General features: G+C 36.7%; 2 protein-coding genes across 3 annotated transcripts; both read right to left on the bottom strand.

Annotated features, from left to right (window-relative positions):
- Positions 1 to 391: 391 nt before the first annotated feature.
- Positions 392 to 14,601, bottom strand: LOC140748612 (uncharacterized). Of its 2 annotated transcripts, none has more exons than XM_073081453.1 (13): positions 14,389 to 14,601; positions 11,776 to 11,889; positions 10,247 to 10,330; positions 8,945 to 9,052; positions 8,632 to 8,729; positions 8,174 to 8,240; positions 7,604 to 7,706; positions 6,924 to 7,009; positions 6,410 to 6,592; positions 4,002 to 4,103; positions 2,485 to 2,572; positions 1,002 to 1,126; positions 392 to 739 (listed from the first exon to the last, which is right to left on the bottom strand). In XM_073081453.1, the coding sequence occupies exons 1-13, from the start codon at positions 14,416 to 14,418 to the stop codon at positions 632 to 634; spliced, it is 1,296 nt and encodes a 431-aa protein (XP_072937554.1). In that variant the 5' UTR covers positions 14,419 to 14,601; the 3' UTR covers positions 392 to 631. The 2 variants fall into 2 exon arrangements, with proteins under 2 accessions (XP_072937554.1, XP_072937555.1); XM_073081454.1 differs by lacking the exon at positions 14,389 to 14,601 and adding an exon at positions 13,892 to 14,361.
- An 819-nt stretch (positions 14,602 to 15,420) lies between these two features.
- Positions 15,421 to 20,764, bottom strand: LOC140748754 (aldo-keto reductase AKR2E4). The gene is made up of 7 exons (XM_073081619.1): positions 20,642 to 20,764; positions 18,990 to 19,082; positions 17,911 to 18,093; positions 17,400 to 17,516; positions 16,940 to 17,107; positions 16,278 to 16,478; positions 15,421 to 15,689 (listed from the first exon to the last, which is right to left on the bottom strand). The coding sequence occupies exons 1-7, from the start codon at positions 20,678 to 20,680 to the stop codon at positions 15,465 to 15,467; spliced, it is 1,026 nt and encodes a 341-aa protein (XP_072937720.1). The 5' UTR covers positions 20,681 to 20,764; the 3' UTR covers positions 15,421 to 15,464.
- Between the last annotated feature and the right edge of the window lie 88 nt (positions 20,765 to 20,852).

The following is a 20,852-nucleotide window of genomic DNA, read 5'->3' as shown; positions in this document are numbered from 1 at the left end:
ATGTTGCTTTATGAAAAAAATAATATAACTTTTTATTGCTATTTTTATCATAATAACCGGTTATTACTCATAAGTTATTCCTTGTTATGTTATATTCATTATATGAATTTTCTAAATTATTACATGCGATACATTTTTAGTAATTGTATATTTAGTTATTAACCTAAACAATTAAAACGACAACAAATTTCCATTCCATTTTCAAAGTATCAAAAGTAAAAATACGGTAATTGTAAAATGAACAGATTTTCGAATCTACCCTCATGTTAATTGTTACCAATTTTTCGAGATAAATGAAAAAGTTCGAAATTTAAAATTTAGACCAATTAAAAAATTGTCTCCTTTTTTAGCGGAATAAAAATGTTATCCAAAAATTTACCAAAAAAAAAAAAAATCCGAGGGTACTTTCAAATTCGACCAATTCCCCTCTTTATTAAGTGAGAGTGACTCAAAAACAAAACCAAAAAAATCCGAGGGTACTTCCAAACCCAACTTATCAAACGAGGGTAGTTCACAAAAATCAAAAAACGTTTCAAATACTAAACAACTCAACTTCTCTCGTAGCGACATGAACAAAATGGACCTTAAACCCCCCTCTCCCCCTCTAATCTCCACGTATATAACATAGTTTTTATATAATATTACAGCAGCGACAATACCGAGGTCTGGCACCGCCGCCGGTCACTGGCGGCGTTACCGGCGCGAAGTATGCGTGTACCTTTATATTGGGTAGGTGGTTCTGAAAGGGAAAATATAAGAAATAAATACTTTTTATATAATATAGGAGTGCAGTTCACCTGATGGTAAGCTACTGCCGTAAGGATATCTGTTATCAACCCCAGATAGGATTAGATATTCCTACCTGAGATTGGTTACAGATGCGCCGCTACCCCTGAGGACTAAGCTGGAATGACTCGGTAGAGTATGTCTCCCTTACCACACCCTTCAAACACTGCTGTATGAAAATCAATCTTTGAATTAATGATTGAATAGTAACTCACTCTTAACTTCCTAATGGCGTTTCTGGAGACCATCTGACAGTCATAAAGCTCTATTAGTTGTAAATTGTGGCAGGATATTAAATGTTCTAATGCTCCGTCAGTCACTAGGGGGCAGTTGTCGAGACCTGGAAGAAAAAATAAATGAATTACTACTTTCCATCCTTATATAATCCAGCTTCATAATGTTGTAGGTGCTATAAATACACATAAAGACAAGTGGACAGAAGAGTCACTTCAATTCTTTGCTTAGATTTCGACATAATAGAAAAAATGATTAGAAAGGTAAGACAGATTTAAATGCAATGTTTTCCTATTAGAAAGAAGATTTAATTATAATGTATTACTACATTTATCAAATCAGAATATAGTGGCGCTTAAAATTGCTTTTGTATACGAGCATGCAGTGCATCTAATAGAAGTAATCAACACCAGATAAGAGTAAGTCCTACTTGAGGTAGTAGAACCTTGATACGACCAAGGAAGGTACATATAACAAATACCCTAAAGAATATACCTTAGAATTACCTCCTGAGGTATTCCCGGAGCGCTATGACATGGGGCTCTTCAAAAAAGGTGCAAAAAGAGCTCTCATACAAAGCCGGCGATGCATTGGCGACTCCTCTGGTGTTGCAAATGTCCATAGGCGACGTTAACTACTTTCCATCAGGTAGCACGTCTGCCTAATCGTTAGGTTATAGGATAAAAAAAAAAAAAAAGATTAACTTGAGCGCTAGCAATGCACCTTCACCAATTGCCAAATGAGTTTTCAATCGAAGAATCAAGAGGTCGATTTCCGTTAAATGACAATATTATGTTCCTATACGATCCACTGATACATACTGAGTTTACTGTACTTGTTCGGTTAGTACAAATATTATACTAATCGGCCCACAACACGTCCTACCCGCACGGCGTCCAGACTCCGAGTGAGGTGCAAGATCAACTGACATCTAACTATAGTCTGATTCATAATTAGGTGTCCAAAATGTAAACAAAGGTGTTGACCTATCAAGAAAATACGTTTCAAATGGTAGTTTTTTATTTTTGACAATATTAAAGTAATACAACAATAATAAAATAATAATCTAGAGATTAAGTCACATTTTCTAATATTTATAATAATAATTAAAAAAAACAAAGTTTATGGTAGAAAATTAAAATGTGATAATGGTAACACAATCGGAATCCAAAACATTTCTTGTGCTGTCATTTTTAATTTTCGTAGCTGATATTATTCATTTTCGTGATCGTGATCGAACTCGAATGTTTTCTCGTTTACATAACGCGTTTGTTACATTTTGGACACCTAATTATGAATAAGACTATAGATGTCGCCAGATCCGCCCCACTACTGCACGCCACACCAGTACTCGTACTTATGTTTAGTGTCTAATGATGAGTGTACTATTACACTACAGGGACACCTTTACTTAGAGTAAATGTATCTAGGAATTTTACTAGCAGATGGTCATATTCAACTCACCGAGCACAGTCAGATGTTCTGCGGCGCAGGGCGACATCGACAACTGCTTGATACCGTAATCCGTTATTAGCTCGCAGTGTGATAAAGTCTGAAAACGAAACACACATAATCCTTTGATAAATGTGACATTATTGATACTTATTTATACATGCATTATTGATAAACACAAGCATGTATGTAACAGGTGGGCTCCAATAACTTTTATATAATGTATAAATTGTGAACAAATAAATAATTCATTGATTTTTTTGATATATAGATATTTATATCAGTCCCATAATATCGATATACACATAATATCTACAATTTCATGCAACAACATCACTATTCCGGTAAATGATAGAAAATTCAACAAGGACCTTCTTTTTCAATATACGATCTGTTTTCTGATAGTCAATCTGTCCATTCTTTGCCTATAAAATATACCTATAGAATATGCAAACGTTAGTTTAACTATTTTTTACCTGTCACAACCCTTGGATAGGCCATCTTGATTGTGACGCGTACAAATAGTCCACCTAACATTTGCATATTATATAGGCTTCATGCTTTCGATTGGTATGTAATGTATCTGTACTGGTTCGGTCCACTACTGTCCTACCCGCACGGCGTCCACACTAAGAGTTTTTTTTTTTTTTTTTTTATAATATCAGAGTAGCAGACGAGCTTGCAGTCCACGTGATGGTAAGTGGCTACTGCCGCCCATGGACATTTGTAATCAATCCCAGATAGGATTTGATATTCCTACCTGAGGTCGGCCACAGATGCGCCGCTACCCCTGAGGACTAAGATGGAACGCCTCGGAAAAGTCTGTCTCCCTTACCACACCCTTCAAACCGGAACACAGCAGCGCCTAACACTGCTGTTATTAGGTAGAAATAGGTGTGGCGGTGGTGCCGCCGGAGTCGAACCACAAAGGGTTCTACCACCTTCAAAGAGTGACGTACCAGATCAACTGACAGCAACTCGATGTCGCCAGGTGCGTACCAATACCGCACGCCATACCAGTACTCGTACTAGTACTCGTATCTATGTTTAGTGTCTAATTATGAGCGTACTTACTAATACACTACAGTATCTATTCACCAAACCAGTGAAATGTTTAAGAAAAATAAATCATTTTCTGGAATAACATTTTTTAGTCAACCCATTTGCAATATTTTTTGACACATTTAATTTGATATAAATAACATTTTATCCATTAACCAGCTCGGTGAAGATCGTCCTTTACAGTATCCTCTACTAAGAGCATGTGAAAATTAATTTCGCACATAACTTAGAAAAATCAGAGGTGCCTGTGATTCGAACCTTGAATTTATTTATTTATTAAAAGCTTGCCAACACCTTTACATTTTAAATTAAACAATACACAAAAGTCTAAGGTGAGTGCTAGAATAATTATAGGCAACGACAGCATGAAAACAAGACATCAAATTACACAAAAATAAATTTCAACCACTTGCCTATCACTGCACCAGTCAAATAATTAAATACACAATAACAATGTAAATACTGACCAATTTCTCCAACCTCGGGCACCCCATAGCGAGATGAACTAACGTAGCGTCCGTTATAAGAACGCACTCTTCTAAATCCATTCGTTCTAACATTCTGCAACTCTGTGAAAGAGAAATAGGTAAATGTCATCATCTGAGTGTTAGTATCTTATTGCTGGTTGTTGAGTACAGAATTTACGGATTTTTTACGAATATAAGTGGTCGCAATTAATAATCAATCTATCGTGTTATGTCTAATGTATGTATGTGTTAGTGTGTGTGTGTGAGTGTGAGTCTGTATTTGCGTGCAGGGTACGTGCTTTTTTTATAATATTGGAGTGGCAGACGAGTGTATGTAGTCCACTTCACTTCATGAACCCCAGATAGGACAGATATTCCTACCTGAGGTCGGCCACAGATGCGCCGCTATCCTTGATGACTAAGCTGAAACGCTACGGAAAAGTATGTCTCCCTAACCACCACCACACACTTCAAACCGGAACACAGCAGCGCCTAACACTGCTGTTATTAGGCAGAAATAGGTGTGGCGGTGGTGCCGCCGGAGTCGAACCACAAAGGGTTCTAACTTCAATTAAACGGGTGTGTACGCTTGTGAGCGCGGCCGTGCGCGTTTGTATGTGTGCCGTGTCCGTGTGCTTTGTGTATGAGTATGTGCAAGAGTGTGGCTACGTATTTGCGCACGTGCACGCGCATTTGTATGTACGTGTATGCGAGTGTGCGCAGGTGAATGTATGATTGCGTGCAAGGTTGTGTGTGGTTGCGTATGAGAGCGCTTGCGTGCGCGTGGAAGTGTACATGTGTGTGTGTGTACATGTGTGTGTGTACATGTGCGCGGTGTGTGTGTGTACATGTGTGTGTGTGTACATGTGTGTGTGTACATGTGCGCGGTGTGTGTGTGTACATGTGTGTGTGTGTACATGTGTGTGTGTACATGTGTACAGTGTGTGTGTGTACATGTGCGCGGTGTGTGTGTGTACATGTGTGCAGTGTGTGTGTGTACATGTGCGCGGTGTGTGTGTACATGTGTGCAGTGTGTGTGTGTACATGTGCGCGGTGTGTGTGTGTACATGTGCGCGGTGTGTGTGTGTACATGTGTGCAGTGTGTGTGTGTACATGTGCGCGGTGTGTGTGTGTGTACATGTGTGCAGTGTGTGTGTGTACATGTGCGCGGTGTGTGTGTGTACATGTGCGCGGTGTGTGTGTGTACATGTGCGCGGTGTGTGTGTGTACATGTGTGCAGTGTGTGTGTGTACATGTGCGCGGTGTGTGTGTGTACATGTGCGCGGTGTGTGTGTGTACATGTGTGTGTGTACATGTGCGCGGTGTGTGTGTGTACATGTGTGCAGTGTGTGTGTGTACATGTGCGCGGTGTGTGTGTGTACATGTGTGCAGTGTGTGTGTGTACATGTGCGCGGTGTGTGTGTGTACATGTGCGCGGTGTGTGTGTGTACATGTGCGCGGTGTGTGTGTGTACATGTGCGCGGTGTGTGTGTGTACATGTGTGTGTGTACATGTGCGCGGTGTGTGTGTGTACATGTGCGCGGTGTGTGTGTGTACATGTGTGTGTGTGTACATGTGTGTACATGTGCGCGGTGTGTGTGTGTACATGTGCGCGGTGTGTGTGTGTACATGTGCGCGGTGTGTGTGTGTACATGTGCGCGGTGTGTGTGTGTACATGTGTGCAGTGTGTGTGTGTACATGTGCGCGGTGTGTGTGTGTACATGTGCGCGGTGTGTGTGTGTACATGTGCGCGGTGTGTGTGTGTACATGTGTGCAGTGTGTGTGTGTACATGTGTGTGTGTACATGTGCGCGGTGTGTGTGTGTACATGTGCGCGGTGTGTGTGTGTACATGTGTGTGTGTACATGTGCGCGGTGTGTGTGTGTACATGTGCGCGGTGTGTGTGTGTACATGTGTGCAGTGTGTGTGTGTACATGTGCGCGGTGTGTGTGTGTACATGTGTGCGGTGTGTGTGTGTGTACATGTGTGCGGTGTGTGTGTGTACATGTGCGCGGTGTGTGTGTGTACATGTGCGCGGTGTGTGTGTGTACATGTGCGCGGTGTGTGTGTGTACATGTGCGCGGTGTGTGTGTGTACATGTGCGCGGTGTGTGTGTGTACATGTGTGCAGTGTGTGTGTGTACATGTGCGCGGTGTGTGTGTGTACATGTGTGCAGTGTGTGTGTGTACATGTGCGCGGTGTGTGTGTGTACATGTGTGCAGTGTGTGTGTGTACATGTGCGCGGTGTGTGTGTGTACATGTGCGCGGTGTGTGTGTGCGTGCGGACCCTCGCGAGCGCCTGGAAGCCGGCGTCGGTGAGCAGCGCGCACTGCGCCAGCTCCAGCGTGGCGAGGTGTGTGTGTGCGGTGTGTGTGTGTACATGTGCGCGGTGTGTGTGTGCGTGCGGACCCTCGCGAGCGCCTGGAAGCCGGCGTCGGTGAGCAGCGCGCACTGCGCCAGCTCCAGCGTGGCGAGGTCCGGACACCGCGCCGCTAGCGCACACAGCGCCGCATCGGATAGCCGCGAACACCCGGACACACACAGCCTCCGCATCGCGCCGCCGAGCTTCGATATCGATTCGTCCGTTATGCTCTGTAACATGAAAAAAAAACAAATAATTTACGTTTGAGAATCGTTACGGGCCGCTTTCCTGTCACGCGGGTGTCATCGCCCACGCGTTAGAATGCAATATGCGCGGATTATTTCAATTGCGTAATAAGATAAACAAAATCACGGCCCTCATAAAAATAATAATGTATGATGGTGGCGATGATAAAGACAGTGATTATAAAAACAATAATGATGATAGTGATAATAAACACAATGATGATAAAATATAATAATAATGATGATGGCGATAATATAGTGATGATAAAAACAATAATGATACAATGATACGAGCAATGACGTCAATGATACTTACATCACATCCCTGTACATTGAGTACTTCTAGATCGGGGCAATGTGTCGCTAATGATGACACGGCTTTATCGTTTACGTTTTTACAACCTGAAAAATTATTACTATTTATTTAACACAGATAAAGAAAGACTGACTAAAAAAAGCGTTCTTATAAATTTAGGATTCCTATTTAAATCTAACCGGACGGAACCCTTTAGTCAACCGCCATAATGACCCTTGTGCCACAAGTATAGGATTATAAAGGCAAAGAAACCACTGTCACAAAAAAATGCAAAGAAAAAATATGAAGGTTGTAGAACCCTTTGTGGTTCGACTCCGGCAGCACCACCACCACACCTATTTCTGCGTAACAACAGCTGTGTTAAACGCTGCCGTGTTCTGGTTTGAAGGGTGCAACTTGAACTTTGAACTTTTCCGAGGCATTCCGAATCGCAGTTTAGTCCTCAGGGGTAGCGGCGAATCTGTGGTCGACCTTAGGTAGGAATATCTAATCCTATCTGGGGTTGATTATAGATGTCCATGAGCGGCAGTAGCCACTTACCATCAGGTGGGCCGCATGCTCGTCTGCTACTCCTATACTCTGTTTAAAAAATATTTTGTAAAGTTTTGTTTTCTAACCCTTGTTATTTATAAACACAACCCTTAGAAGTCATTTACGCATATGAAAAAATAATGTAATACCTTTGCAAGTGAAACTTTTCAATTTAGGACACCCTCTAGCCAGCGCCTCGACACCATTCTCCGTTATCGATTGACACCAGGACACATTTACATGTGTCAGAAGCTGTAAAACAAATTCAAAAATAACATATTTCTTATCAAAGACTAAACATTGAAACCAAAAAACAATATTTAAAAATGTAGTCTACGCCACTCATACACTTTAGAAGAATCAAACGAAACTTCATATGTTAATCTGTCAAGCCGTTTGGGCTACAGCGTGACAAAGAATGAGACATACATACGAAATACATTACCTTCCGCAAACGAGTACAAAAAGAGAGCCCCTAACTTCTTTAAATACTCTGAATTCCAAGGAGTTAGAAGTACTACATAGTTCTAAAATCGACTCCAAAATATTGCTTTCTGACTTTGCAACCCCTTAGGGGTTACGATGTAGATTTGATAAACACATCTATGGGGTGTATCGTTAGGGAGAGGAATTAATTTATATACACCCCATGGTATAAATTAGCATTAATATATTTAAAAATTATTTTCAAAATAAGTTCAAAATTAATTTTCACTCACCGGACATCCATCTGACAGTGCTTTCAAAGATATGTCTGTTATGCTCGGACAAGAATCTAGGTTTATCCTGAAAAGAAAATGAAAAATTTCTTGTTTCGTTAAAACGGTAGTAGGTAGTTTTCAGTAAAATATATAGTTACCATTTTCTACCACTAGGGGCGTAACTAGTCATTATGAAGATATGCTTCTTTTGAGTCATTTTGGCAAAATTATGAAACTGATATTTCAATGACATCCGAAATTGACACCATTAAGTTGGCTAGTAGTCCAGTCAATTTAGACAATTGAAATAACGAAAATTCCTGAAAAGCTAAATTTCCATAGAGACATTGGGTTTATCATTTACACACATACGCCTTTTTCTCAACGCCCGGCTCAGTTTTTATGCCATGGTCTTCCAACCAACTTTAACAGATCTCCTCATTAAGCAAATTAGTATACATATAAATAATATTTACCTTTGCAATTTATTACATCGTCTACCAAGTGCCTGGCATGTTTGGTCCGTGATCTTCTTGCATTTGTTCAAGTTTAGGTCTTCGATATTTGGACATGACTGGAAATGACATAAGATCTTTATAGTTATGACGATTAAAAACTAAAAACAGGTTAAAAAACGTACCAAAGATGCACCTATCTTGCGAATACAATGGTTTGTTCTTATCATGATTAAACAATATTTATAAAATTGAAATAGAAATAATTTCTACTTTATTAACACTTTTATAATAATTTGTAACGTCAAAAGCATGTATACTCCATCTTACGTACCTGTGCTAGAGTTTTCATAGAGCCATCCGCTATGCTCTCGCACCCTCGGAGCGAGAGCTGGCGTAGGAAACCACCGCATCTTAGCGATATGTTCTCTATTACTGGTCCCTGAAACAAGTTGCATCAATTAAATATTAATAATCCATTTATTAAGATATCAACACAATTTAAATACCTACAACTGGAGTGACAATAAAAACTGAATTTTGACAAATTTGAGTTACTTGCTGTAACCCAATAAGAGAGGGCAGCACTAGTACTCTGAATCACACTGTTCGATGTTCCCCTTTATGACTGCAGTCACCAATAGATGGCGCTGCGCCATAAGCTAAAACGCGGTAACGAGATTTTTTACTGAGCGTATAAGTACCCCAACGAAAAAAATAAGCGCTCTCGTTTTGGAATTTGTTGTTTTCATTACGCTTGCCCCCTTTGGACCCTTGGACACACACTCAGTGGCGGACTAAGGTCGGAGGGCGGGACGGAAAGTTGAATGGAGGCCCCCAGTATACTAAGTTCGCCTGTGAAAAAAAGGATCAACGCCTTTTTTTCGCTGACTGATACATTTTCGCTGACTGATTTTGAAGGTGGTAGAACCCTTTGTGGTTCCACTCCGGCGGCACCATTACCACACCTATGTCTACCTAATAACAGCAGTGTTACACGCTGCTGTGTTCCGGTTTGAAAGGTGTGGTAAGGGAGACAGACTTTTCCGAGGCGATCCAGCTTAGTCCTCAGGGGTACCGGCGCGTCTGTGGCCGTCCTCAGGTAGGAATATCTAATCCTATCTGGGGTTGATTACAGATGTCCATGGGCGACAGTAGCCACTTACCTTCAGGTGGACTGCATGCTCGTCTGCTATTCCTATATTATAAAAAAAAAGAAGAAAAAAATACATAGATTGTTTGGTTCTGACGACCTAATTTAGCAACTGTGTTTGGAGGCCCCCATTATAATTACAAAACCTTCTAATTAATAAATGGTCGTGAAACAAACGCTACGTAAAGAAGTGTATTTATAAAACAAGTGATTGTTTGACTAATAAAACTGTGCATTAAAGCAGGGCCAGCTCCACACTCTTTATTAGCACAATTTAATATTACATATGAAAAGATGTGTGCTGTGGAGTTGCTTTCATCACACCTCCATAACGACTTACTAAAATAATTTTATAAAAAGCTATATAGAAAAAAAAAATATTTTGAATAGTAGAGCTCAGTCATACACAAGTCATAATATTAGTTGTCAAAAAAAAAATTTTTTTCAAAAAGCACTAGGATATCACAGTGTAGGTGAACATACCTCTACATCCCTTTGGAAATCAAACAGATCTATCCGTTGCCAATTTGATCCATCCAGTGCCAATATATTCCATAGTTTTGATACCTGAAACAAATATAATTTTGATAATAAGTGTCTTCAACCCATCACTGTCCCACTGCTGGGCACGTGCGGATTTGTAAACTTCACAAAACTTGAGAACATTTTTTAAAGATCACGCCGGTTTCCTCACGATGTTTTCCTTCACCGTTTAAGCAAGTGAAAAATAATTTAATTTACTTTACTTTAAGTGATTAATAAGTAAATACTTTAAGTGATAAATAATCTAATACAAGAATTACTTTAAAAAATCACACGGGCATGCTTGGGATTTAAATCTTGGCCCTCTCGACTGAGAGGTCGAGTTTCTAACAATACTGTAAATAATATAATATTGATAATAGTTGTCCTTATGTATTATCTACAGTTTTAAATAAGAAAATAAGCCTTAAAGTCATAATAACATAATTATTTGCAAATAACATTAGAATACTATACAAACATAATAAAACAAAGATTAAATTTTAAATAACAAATAGTCTTTATCTATCCATCTTTTAGTTTGTAATCTTAGAAATGACTAAACATATAAACACAAAGACATTATTAAGTATCACTATTTGTTATTACATTACATATCTAAATATTTTTGTTTTGTTATTTTGACTGCAAAGCACCTGTGGACGACCTTGGGTAGGAATCTTATCTTATCTGGGGTTGATTACAGATGTCCATATGCAGCAATAACCACTTAGTATCAGGTGACAGAACCCGCTATGGTTAGGCTCCGGCGGCACCACCGCCACACCTATTTCTGCCTAATAACGGCAGTGTTAAGCGCTGCTATATTCTGATTTGAAGGGTTTGGTAAGGGAGACAGACTTTTCCGAGGCGTTCCAGCTTAGTCCTCAGGGGTAGCGGCGCATCTGTAGCCGACCTCAGGTAAGAATATCTATCCTATCTGGGGTTGATTACAGATGTCCATGGGCGGCAGTGGCCACTTACCATCAGGTGGACTGCATGCTGCTCCTATATTATTAAAAAAGGTGGCCTGCACTCTAGTTTACTAAGTTATGGATGTGTCTCTTATCTACTAATAGAATTGCTTATCATTCAATAATATAAAGCAAGATTTGACAAATCAAAACCAAAACAATTTTTTAAATTCAAAATAGGTTTTTTACTGAGACACATATTCCAAGTTTAACTACCTCACACATCTCTGATGAAAAATAACCCTTATTCTGAAAATATATACGACGAGCTTTTGCCCGCGGCTTCGCTCGCGTACGAAGTAATATTTTCATCCCCTATTTTATCCACTTGGGGGTAGAATTGTTCAAGATCCTTTCTTAGCGGATGTCTACGTCATAACATCTACCTGCATGCCAAATGTCAGCCCGATCCGTCCAGTGGTTTGGGCGTTGATAGATCACTACGTCAGTCAGTCACCTTTGAGTTATATATATTTAGATTACAACATATTAAATCAAGAAAAGTTGAAACAGTACCTGTGCACACCGACAGAGTGATACCACGTCCAAGTAGGAGAGGATCCGTAGTAAGAGCTCTTTGGGCAACTTCTTGTTTATGTGGTTGTCGTCTTCGCCCGAAAAACGAGCGATCTGAAACATTGACAAACAAAGAACACTTAAAATAGAAAAAACTAAAATGAAATTCAAGGTTAACTAACAATTATTATAGTAATTGGCCAAATGCAAGTCCAACTCACACATGGAGGATTCCATAACATCAAAATTTTCAGTATTTGTTATTATAACAGTCATTGAAGTAAATGCATTGTAAAATTTTGAACTTTGTTTCTGTTATGATTCAATAGATAAAAGGAAAAATAGCGGTTTCCGTTTGGTGACCCACATTTATTTTCATTTATAATATTTGTTGTTATAGCGACCCCCCTATACAAACTTAGTAAGAATTTCAAGCGTAATAGACGCTTGAAATTCTTACAAAGTATGTCTTATAGATTAGGAGATAGAGCCCTGTGACAGTCGGACAGACAGCGGAGTCTTTGTAATACAGCTCCCTTTTTACCCTTTAGTTAAGGAACCCTAAAAACAAAAACCTAATTGCTTTTGATTGGTCACATGCTCCTTATAAAAAAGCAAACAGAGTTTCTTTATCACAAGGAAATAACAGCTTTCATGTTTCATGTCATTTGTCATAAAATCCTACCAAGTTCTCAATTGCATTGAAGGTCTTGAACCAAATTACTCAATTAGGAATTATGCGACTATGATAATGTTTGAACCCACGAGTAGAGCAATTCTGTATGCAATCATTGTGCAGTACATGTGTACTGTAGAACAATTTAATAACTGCATTTGTACTACTTAGGCATCTTGCAAGAGATATTTTACTATGCAAAAGATGAAACAACAACAAAACAAAAAAGAAGAGATTATTTTACTGTTTGATACTAAAGTTTGTGATTACCACTGATCAAACTGATCTTTTTATAATAATGAAATAGTAAAATAGCATACAATCTATCTGATGGTAAATTACTATGCTACTGTAACACATGGACATCTGTAATTAACCATATAAGATTGAATTCCAAACTGAGGTTGCCCATAGATGTTACTTCTGTCAGTTGCGAATCCTGAGGACTAAATTGGAACGTTGGATAAGGATGTGCCCCTCACCACACCCTTCAAACCAAAACATAGTGCGCTTAACGCTGTTGTTATAAGGCAGAAATAGACGTTAAGTGGTGTAGTTTTTTTCCTATAGTCTAAAAACATATTATGAGAAATAAAGATTCTTCAAAGCAAGTTTGCAATTAAACCAAAACCATGAGGTCATTTAACATAGATTTTTTTTATCTGCCGAAATATATTATTAAAAACTCTCAACTATAGAGATTGTCTCAGGTTTTCCTTCACCATCAAAATTTTTAATTTTTTTACTTTGAGATTAGTAAAGATACTTCGCTGCCTTGAAATTGAATGAAGCCACAAACGGCTTATTTTAGTAAGTTCTTTTTTTGAATTCTTGACAAATAAACACATTTTTAGAGAAAATTTACGAATAAATAACTAATTCTGCATAATTTACGTAATAAATAAATAATTATTTCAAATATTTTAAGGACATTTTAGCACGGAGACGTGGCAAAACTTTTTTACGCAATTATTTCAATTCTCAAAACTGGGTACATTTTCTTGTTAGGAGTAAGTAATCTTTACTAATCTATGTTTGAGCCATGGACCTACAGATTGAGGCCAAACTTAAAACCACTAAGCTACTATCAGTGCTATAGCCTGTATTATTATTACGCATATAAAATAAGGAAGTTTCGAGTACATAAATGCATATCAGTCAAATACCAGACATGTGGTAAGTTGTGCAAATAATAATAATGGTAATGAACTACACACGACACCTTTATTACGAATGGCGAAAACACGATAAGTAAATAAAAACAAATATCTTTTGAAAGACTAGTTATTCATTGATAAATTACAAAATAATTGTAAATTGCATACCTAATTATCTTTTCTGGGGGAAAAATTAAAACGTGGTCGAATTTGCTAATTCGAAATTCGAATTTGAAATCATCGGAATTCTTATCAGCAATAAGCGTGAAAAAAATAAAGGTACCTTTTTGGCGCGTGCTGTCTTCGTCATTTTTTTCTTTTATTGACCTAGGTTCCGGAAGTTAAGCCAGGGTCATTCAAGGCCATTAAATATAATATAACGGTAATCGAGCATCGAGTTGACTGAACGCACTAACTGAGGTCAATACACCATTACAAAGACGTCAATTATATTATTCATACGGCCTCAGTGCTAACGTTAACAATTCGACGCGAAAAAGATGAGCATGCAACTGGCTGACAAAAATAAAGCGGGAAATGAAAACGAACATAACATCAAAAATAGACTGCGTATTTTTTATCTACACTACTAACATCTAAACTGTTTATCTTTTTTTATTCGAACACAGAACGTATCGTGGTTGCGAAAAAAAAGGAATACATGTTTGAAAATGGAATCGGAGAACAAAGAAACGAGTATTAAGTACATGTACATAGATGTCAGCTGTTACTGCTGTTACAAAAACACAAACAAAGTACGAGCACGATCGATGTACGCACCTCGAATTTATTCCTTCCGGAATAAGTCATGCTCGGGTATGGCGTCACCTTAGCCACAGTGTTGAATTTCACTGACCACTGGACCTGAAATTGTATCCACAGTTGGCTGGTATCGCACAAAACAATTTTATTTCACTTGCGAAGTAATTTTCGCCGACCGACAACAATGGCCGCTTCGTTACATTAAGACGTCTGTTCAGAAACCGAATATATTGAAATTTTGACAACACTAAAAACTACTCATTTAAATTAGAAACATAATATTTTATTGTTACTTATGTGACTATTTACTTAGGAATTAATTTTATAATTATATAAATATATGGCCACCAGATACTTATAATAAAAAAACCAAATGTTATAAAGATAAGTTAGAGAAGTTCTACATTCTGAACGCAACAAATTTGATGTTTCGTTATGACATTGACGTTTACCTCCACAGGCCACAGACTATGGAAAATATAAGTCGATTTATGTCAATTAAAAAAAAAAAAATATTGTGAATAAATACGCAATGATTACTTAAAAGATAAAGAACAACTCACGATTTTATAAACCTAAAAAGAAATATATTTTTTTTATATCCTACTCGCTTATGGTTTAATTAAGCAGATAGTTTGAAAAACTCTAGTTATAAGATAGGCAGAAAATAATTATTTCCACATAGACAGATTGTTATCCAATGTTATTTAACTATTGAAAATATTTGTAAAAAAAATTGCCCGTTTCACACTCTCGTTGAAATAGAGAGAATTTTCGATACGATAAAGATAACAATATAAAAAATGCAAAAAAGAAACATTTTAAATTGAAGAAGGAAATTGAGTTTCGTAGTGAGACGAGGAAAATTAAAAATGCAACGATGTTTAATGGTATTACGATAATACATTATATAACATTTATATAGCGGGCCAGAGATCAACCTGTAATTTTCAATGTTATCTCCAGATTAGAAATGACTTATATACATTTTATATAAGTATTACATTTTAAAAATTTACATACATTTTAAAAATAAGGAAAATAAACATATCGCAATATTTTCATAATTTAATACGCAAATTAACTAAGTACAATTAATTTTTCGCTATAAATGGATCTGCTATCGGATTATCAATCTTCTCAAACGGATAATGACGGTGTTCTTGCCAAAATGACGGGAACGTGTATCTTGTATGCGTGTTAAACTTGTTTATTTCTTCAATCTCTTCCTTATTGAGCTTGAAATCGAAAATGTCGATGTTTTCCTTGAGACGGGAGTAATTCACTGTTTTTGGTACTGGTACAATGTTTCTATCAACCTGAAAATAAAACTTATTAAAATACTAATATTGACATACGTATTTATTTAGCTTACTTAGCACTAGCGTTTTTAATGTCTTGGCTATTTTTTATCGGAACTTTTAAATTATCTTACTATATTACCGAGGAATTCTGGGAACTAGAGAAATTTTCCAAACACATTGGAATCTGTGACTTTAATCCAAAACCAGTTTCGAAAACCGTACTTAGTACGTATGTCATTTTGATTTTTATGGAGTAACTTTATATATTTTTAAAGCAAAATGGTGTTGAGTATTTTTTACTATACTAAAGTATCTTACTTATTTATTAGAATAAATGTCCATTATTACTAAGCCATAAGAATAGCTAAACAATACAAGTTGTTTTTTAATTTGTTGTCTTATAAAACTTGTATATGGATTTAACAAATAAAGCATTACACTTTTAACTATGAACATGTTCTATATCCAAAAAACATCTTGTTATCTAACGTTCACTACAAAATTAACTTATTACCATACTGAAGCCTAAGCTTCTCAGAATATATTTTTTATAGATTATGACAAAAGATTTTCAAAAATGCTAATTTTGCATTCAAAACTCACCAGCCACCGCAAAACAACTTGAGGCGTGGTCTTTCCGTACTTCTCGCCTATCGCAGAGAGCACTGGATCATCAATCTTCGGTCCGGAGAACTGCATGCCGTGCCTGGATACTAAGGAACCGAAGGGACTGTAGGCCATCACGACTAGACCTTCAGACTGCGCATATTGCACTAACTCTCTTTGTATTATTTGTGGATGGACCTAAGAAAAGAATGCTTATTAATAACTCGTAAATGATTACGAAACAAACAAGCAGTCCAATTGACCATGCCGAATTGCCTGCCATTTTTAATATAGGAGTAGCAGACGAGCATGCAGTCCACGTTATGCTAAGTGGCTACTGCCGCCTGTGGACATCTGTAATCAACTCCAGATAGTATTAGATATTCCTACCTGAGGACGGCCACATATGCGATCATACATGGTCTATGAATCACATAACATTACATGATCTTTGAAATGGCTGGCATTCCACCTGATAGTAAGTGATCACCGCCACCCATAGACATCTGTACCCAACTCCTTATAGATTACTTGAAGGGTATAGAATAGGGTTCCAGCTGAAGCCGTTCACAAATGCTTTACCTACCACTCCTGAGGACTACGATTATCACTTCATATGTAAGTCAGTCGAGCACTTAAACTGGAATCTTACAAATTACCTCAATTTGTAACGCTGCAGGCATTACGCTTCCTTCTTTAATAACCCTCTTTATTTGTTTCTCGTTAAAATTAGATAATCCAATGGACTTAGCAAGCCCTTGCTTCTGCACATCTTCTAGCCCTTGCCAGGTCTCCATGTAGTCTACATCTGAGTGTGTGTAATCCTCCTGTAATGTATTATAAATTGATTAAAATTTACAAACAAAATAGTTCCCAAGTAAGGGTTCGTGTATTATTGTAATTGTTCTAATAATAGTTGAATAAGACGGTCACATGGTATACATAAAAATAAGTAAGTATATATTTCTCGTTCTGTTTTTACGAATTAAGATTATACTCCTAGATGTACCTAAAATCTTAATATTAATAAATTGTTATATTTTTAATGTTGTACATAGTTATGTTGAATTTTATGCTGTATGGTTTGAATTACGCTAAATTAACAAAACAAATACTTACATTTAGAGCCATTGGCCAGTGCATTAGATACAAATCTATATAGTCAAGTCTCATTTTTTCTACAGTTTTCTCCAAGGCTTTGACGACCTGCTCTCTTCTGTGCTCAGTATTCCATAACTGGAACAAAAATATTTGTCATAACCATGTAGAAACTTAGTATATATTAGATGGTAAGTAGTTGTTTCCAATTGATACATGTAATTATGTAAAATAATAAACTTCAAATAGCAATAGTAATTTAAATTATTGAGGATTAAGATGGAATGGCCTTAAAATGTAAATCTGCCTAACCACGTCCATCTCATCAGAACATAGTTTTGCACTGCTAATGTAAGGTGGTGGTACCGCCATAACAAAACTATATAATGTAATAATAAGTCTGGTTATTAAATACAAAATTACTATTAACAAAAACATCTGCGTATTTCTTTTTATGGGATCCTTATTAATTTACACATTTATTTTAATATTTTTGTTGAGACAATACGATTGAACGTGCTTCAAAAAATACCTTCGTTGTAATAAAAATATCTTCTCTCTTCACAACACCTTCCTCGATTTTCATCCTCACAGCTTCCCCAATCTCCTCCTCGGTACCGTAGATGGCAGCAGTGTCGAAATGCCGGTATCCGACATCAATCGCATGAAGTACTACATCACGTAGCTTCTTATTCTCTGATTGCACTATGCCATTCTGTAAAAATAATCCGTAAACTAGTTAGGCAATAGGTAATATTTTTGAAGGGTGTTAAAATATTACCTACTAGCTGACCTGGCAAACTTTGTACCGCCTCAAAATCTATTTATCAAATATATTTCATCCTTACTAATATTATAAATCCGAAAGTAACTCTGTCTGTCTCTCTGGTTATCTCTTCTCCACGCCTAAACCACTGAACCGGTTTTAATGGAATTTTGTACAAAGATAGTCTGAGACCCGAGACATAGGACATAGGATAGTTTTTATGCCGGAAATCCCACGGGAACTAGGGATGGCGATCTAAGATCGATTAATCGGAGAATTGATCTTTTGGACCCAAAACATCGATTCTTTTAATCGATATTAGTAAGGATTGAATCGTAAACTATGCATTTGAAGGTACGAATTTACAGTTTTATGTATGTTAGTATGTTATATTATTTTCTTTTAAACGCGGGCGAAGCCGCGGGCAAAAACTAGTATAAAATATAGCCTATGTTACTCGCGGATAATGTAGCTTTCGAATGATGAAAGAATTTTTAAAATCGATCCAATAGTTTTTGAGCCTATTCATTACAATCAAACAAACAAACAAACAAACAAAGTTTTCCTCTTTATAATATTAGTATAGATTGCCCTTCTTAACACGCTTTTATTAGCTTGGGTGTATGTATGTATGTATGTACATAACATATGTATGTATATTCATTATTTTTAAAAAAGTTTTAACTATCTACTGCAGATACCGTGTATTGCTTTTGCAGGATTGTAATGTATACTTACTAACCACTGGTGAAATGTCACTGGCCTATACATTAGCTCTATAAGATAACAAATACGTTAAGAAAAACATTAAAGTATACACTCCAAATAAGAAAAAACCTACTTACCTGATCAAATCCCAAATAAGTCCCCAATGCGATAGCAGGCATCTCTCTTCCATTATTAAGTTTTAATTTAGTTACTTCAGCTGCACTACCCATCTGGAAAACAGTAAAAACGATTTTGAAATGAAATAGACAATTACTTAGTGAATAATAAACTGCGCATTACATAAACTGTCACCGAAATATGCAAGAGTGTGAGGGTGGTCTTATATTTAATTCAAAATGGCTTCTTTGACAACTGCCTTAAGAACGCCTTAATTTTCGTACAAAAATACCCGCGTAACTATACACAACAGCGTACTTGTGTATTCTATAATAGAATGAAGAATGATATAATATATAATATAATATGATAATAATTTGTTAGCTATAATGTAGTTAGCTACACAGTAGCTCTACTTAACTGGATAAAGATTAACATTACTTTACTTTAAAAACTGGCCACTCCAAGGTTTATTATCGATTTAAAAAATTATTATTTCAAAACTCAGAAAAAGTGTAACACTGTTGTTATGACTGGGAATTGATCCTCAGACCTCCAGTACAAGTTGCAAAATATATGTATAGTCCGCGTAAAACTGCTAGTCCGCTCTGAATATAGAAATTATCGCGTCGCCATAGCAAATTGTATGACTACACCATAGATAAGTAAAGATCACTCACTCCTAACAAGAAAATGTACCCAGTTTTGAGAATTTCAATGGAGACGTGGCAAAACTTCGTGCTAAACTGTCCCTAAAATATTTGAAATAATTATTTATTTATTATGTTAATTACGCAGTATTAGTTATTTATTCGTAAATTTTCTCTAAAAATGTTTTTATTTGTCAAGAATTCAAAAAAAGAACTTACTAATTAGCTGTTTGTGGCTTCATTCAATTTCAAGGCGGCAAAATATCTTTACTAATCTATGAACTACACCTACTCGCAACAAGTTCAGAGCGGACTAGTAGTTTTGCGCGGACTATACTAGACTACAATGAAACACTGCTTTTTGTTATAATTGTCATTGGATAAAGTCCATGAACATCGGAGGCGTAATGGGCAATTTAAAACATAATGAGTCATTGATAAGTAGAATATGGAATATTTGTACTGTGTTTGTAGTGTGGTAATGTTTTGGGCATGTAAAGTACAATGACCCAGCGCTGATGACTTGTCATGACCTCGCTCATGACCTGTGCTAATAAACAACCTTGTAAGTCATTATGTTATCAATTGTAATTTATAAACTTCTACCATGATAATTGTTTAAAAATGTTTCTTAAAATCGTCATTTTAAGTTTTGGTTTAAGTATTAGTTATTTGTCTACTTATTTATTGAAGTATATGTTTTAAATAGTTTAATTGAAATTCCTTTTAATTAACATTTGAAATGAATGTAATGAAATTAATATTTTATTTTAGGGTAGGGCAGCTGGTGTATGATTTATGCATTTCTAGAGAGGAGAAGGCAATTGCCCATTCATAACGAACGATGCCGAATACCACAAATCCAGAGAGGAGAGCATACATTTGTTAAACACTACACTTATATTTTAACTAATTAAGTAATTTAATCATGTAGTGTAGTTATATTCTTATCTGTGAAATAAATTAGTTGAACCGTAACTGTATTTATTTGTAAATTATGAACAATGTAAAAGTCTACATACCAGAATAAACACAGGCATTAAAATACGGGTGCCAGTCATGTCTGGGCTTGATAGACTGACACATTGTTTGTGTCAACTTATTTATAACTTCTGATAAATTTAAAAGGAATGTAGGACCGTTCATTGGAAGGACCTTCTGTGTAAGATTGTAATTAGTTTTCACCCGCGACATGGCTAGCGGTCAAAGGTTTTTATTTATCAGTACAGTACT

This window comes from Epargyreus clarus, unplaced genomic scaffold (assembly GCF_041222505.1).
Source record: "Epargyreus clarus isolate Ecla_fem2 unplaced genomic scaffold, WU_Ecla_fem_2.2 ptg000016l, whole genome shotgun sequence".
Lineage (NCBI taxonomy): Eukaryota > Metazoa > Arthropoda > Insecta > Lepidoptera > Hesperiidae > Epargyreus > Epargyreus clarus.
Note: the sequence above shows the minus strand (reverse complement) of the source record. Positions and strands in the feature narration are given on the sequence as shown.

Excerpts from the sequence above, each read along its gene's own strand:
- LOC140748612 (XM_073081453.1), bottom strand. The coding sequence starts at position 14,418 with ATGACTTATTCCGGAAGGAATAAATTCGAG. Across the intron at positions 10,331-11,775 it reads CACTCTGTCGGTGTGCACAG|GTATCAAAACTATGGAATAT; the intron begins GTACTGTTTCAA and ends TATTTGTTTCAG. Across the intron at positions 4,104-6,409 it reads GCTTCCAGGCGCTCGCGAGG|AGTTGCAGAATGTTAGAACG; the intron begins GTCCGCACGCAC and ends TCTCTTTCACAG.
- LOC140748754 (XM_073081619.1), bottom strand. The coding sequence starts at position 20,680 with ATGACTGGCACCCGTATTTTAATGCCTGTGTTTATTCTG. Across the intron at positions 17,517-17,910 it reads ATATTTTTATTACAACGAAG|TTATGGAATACTGAGCACAG; the intron begins GTATTTTTTGAA and ends TTTTTGTTCCAG. Across the intron at positions 15,690-16,277 it reads AAGTTGTTTTGCGGTGGCTG|GTTGATAGAAACATTGTACC; the intron begins GTGAGTTTTGAA and ends TTTTATTTTCAG.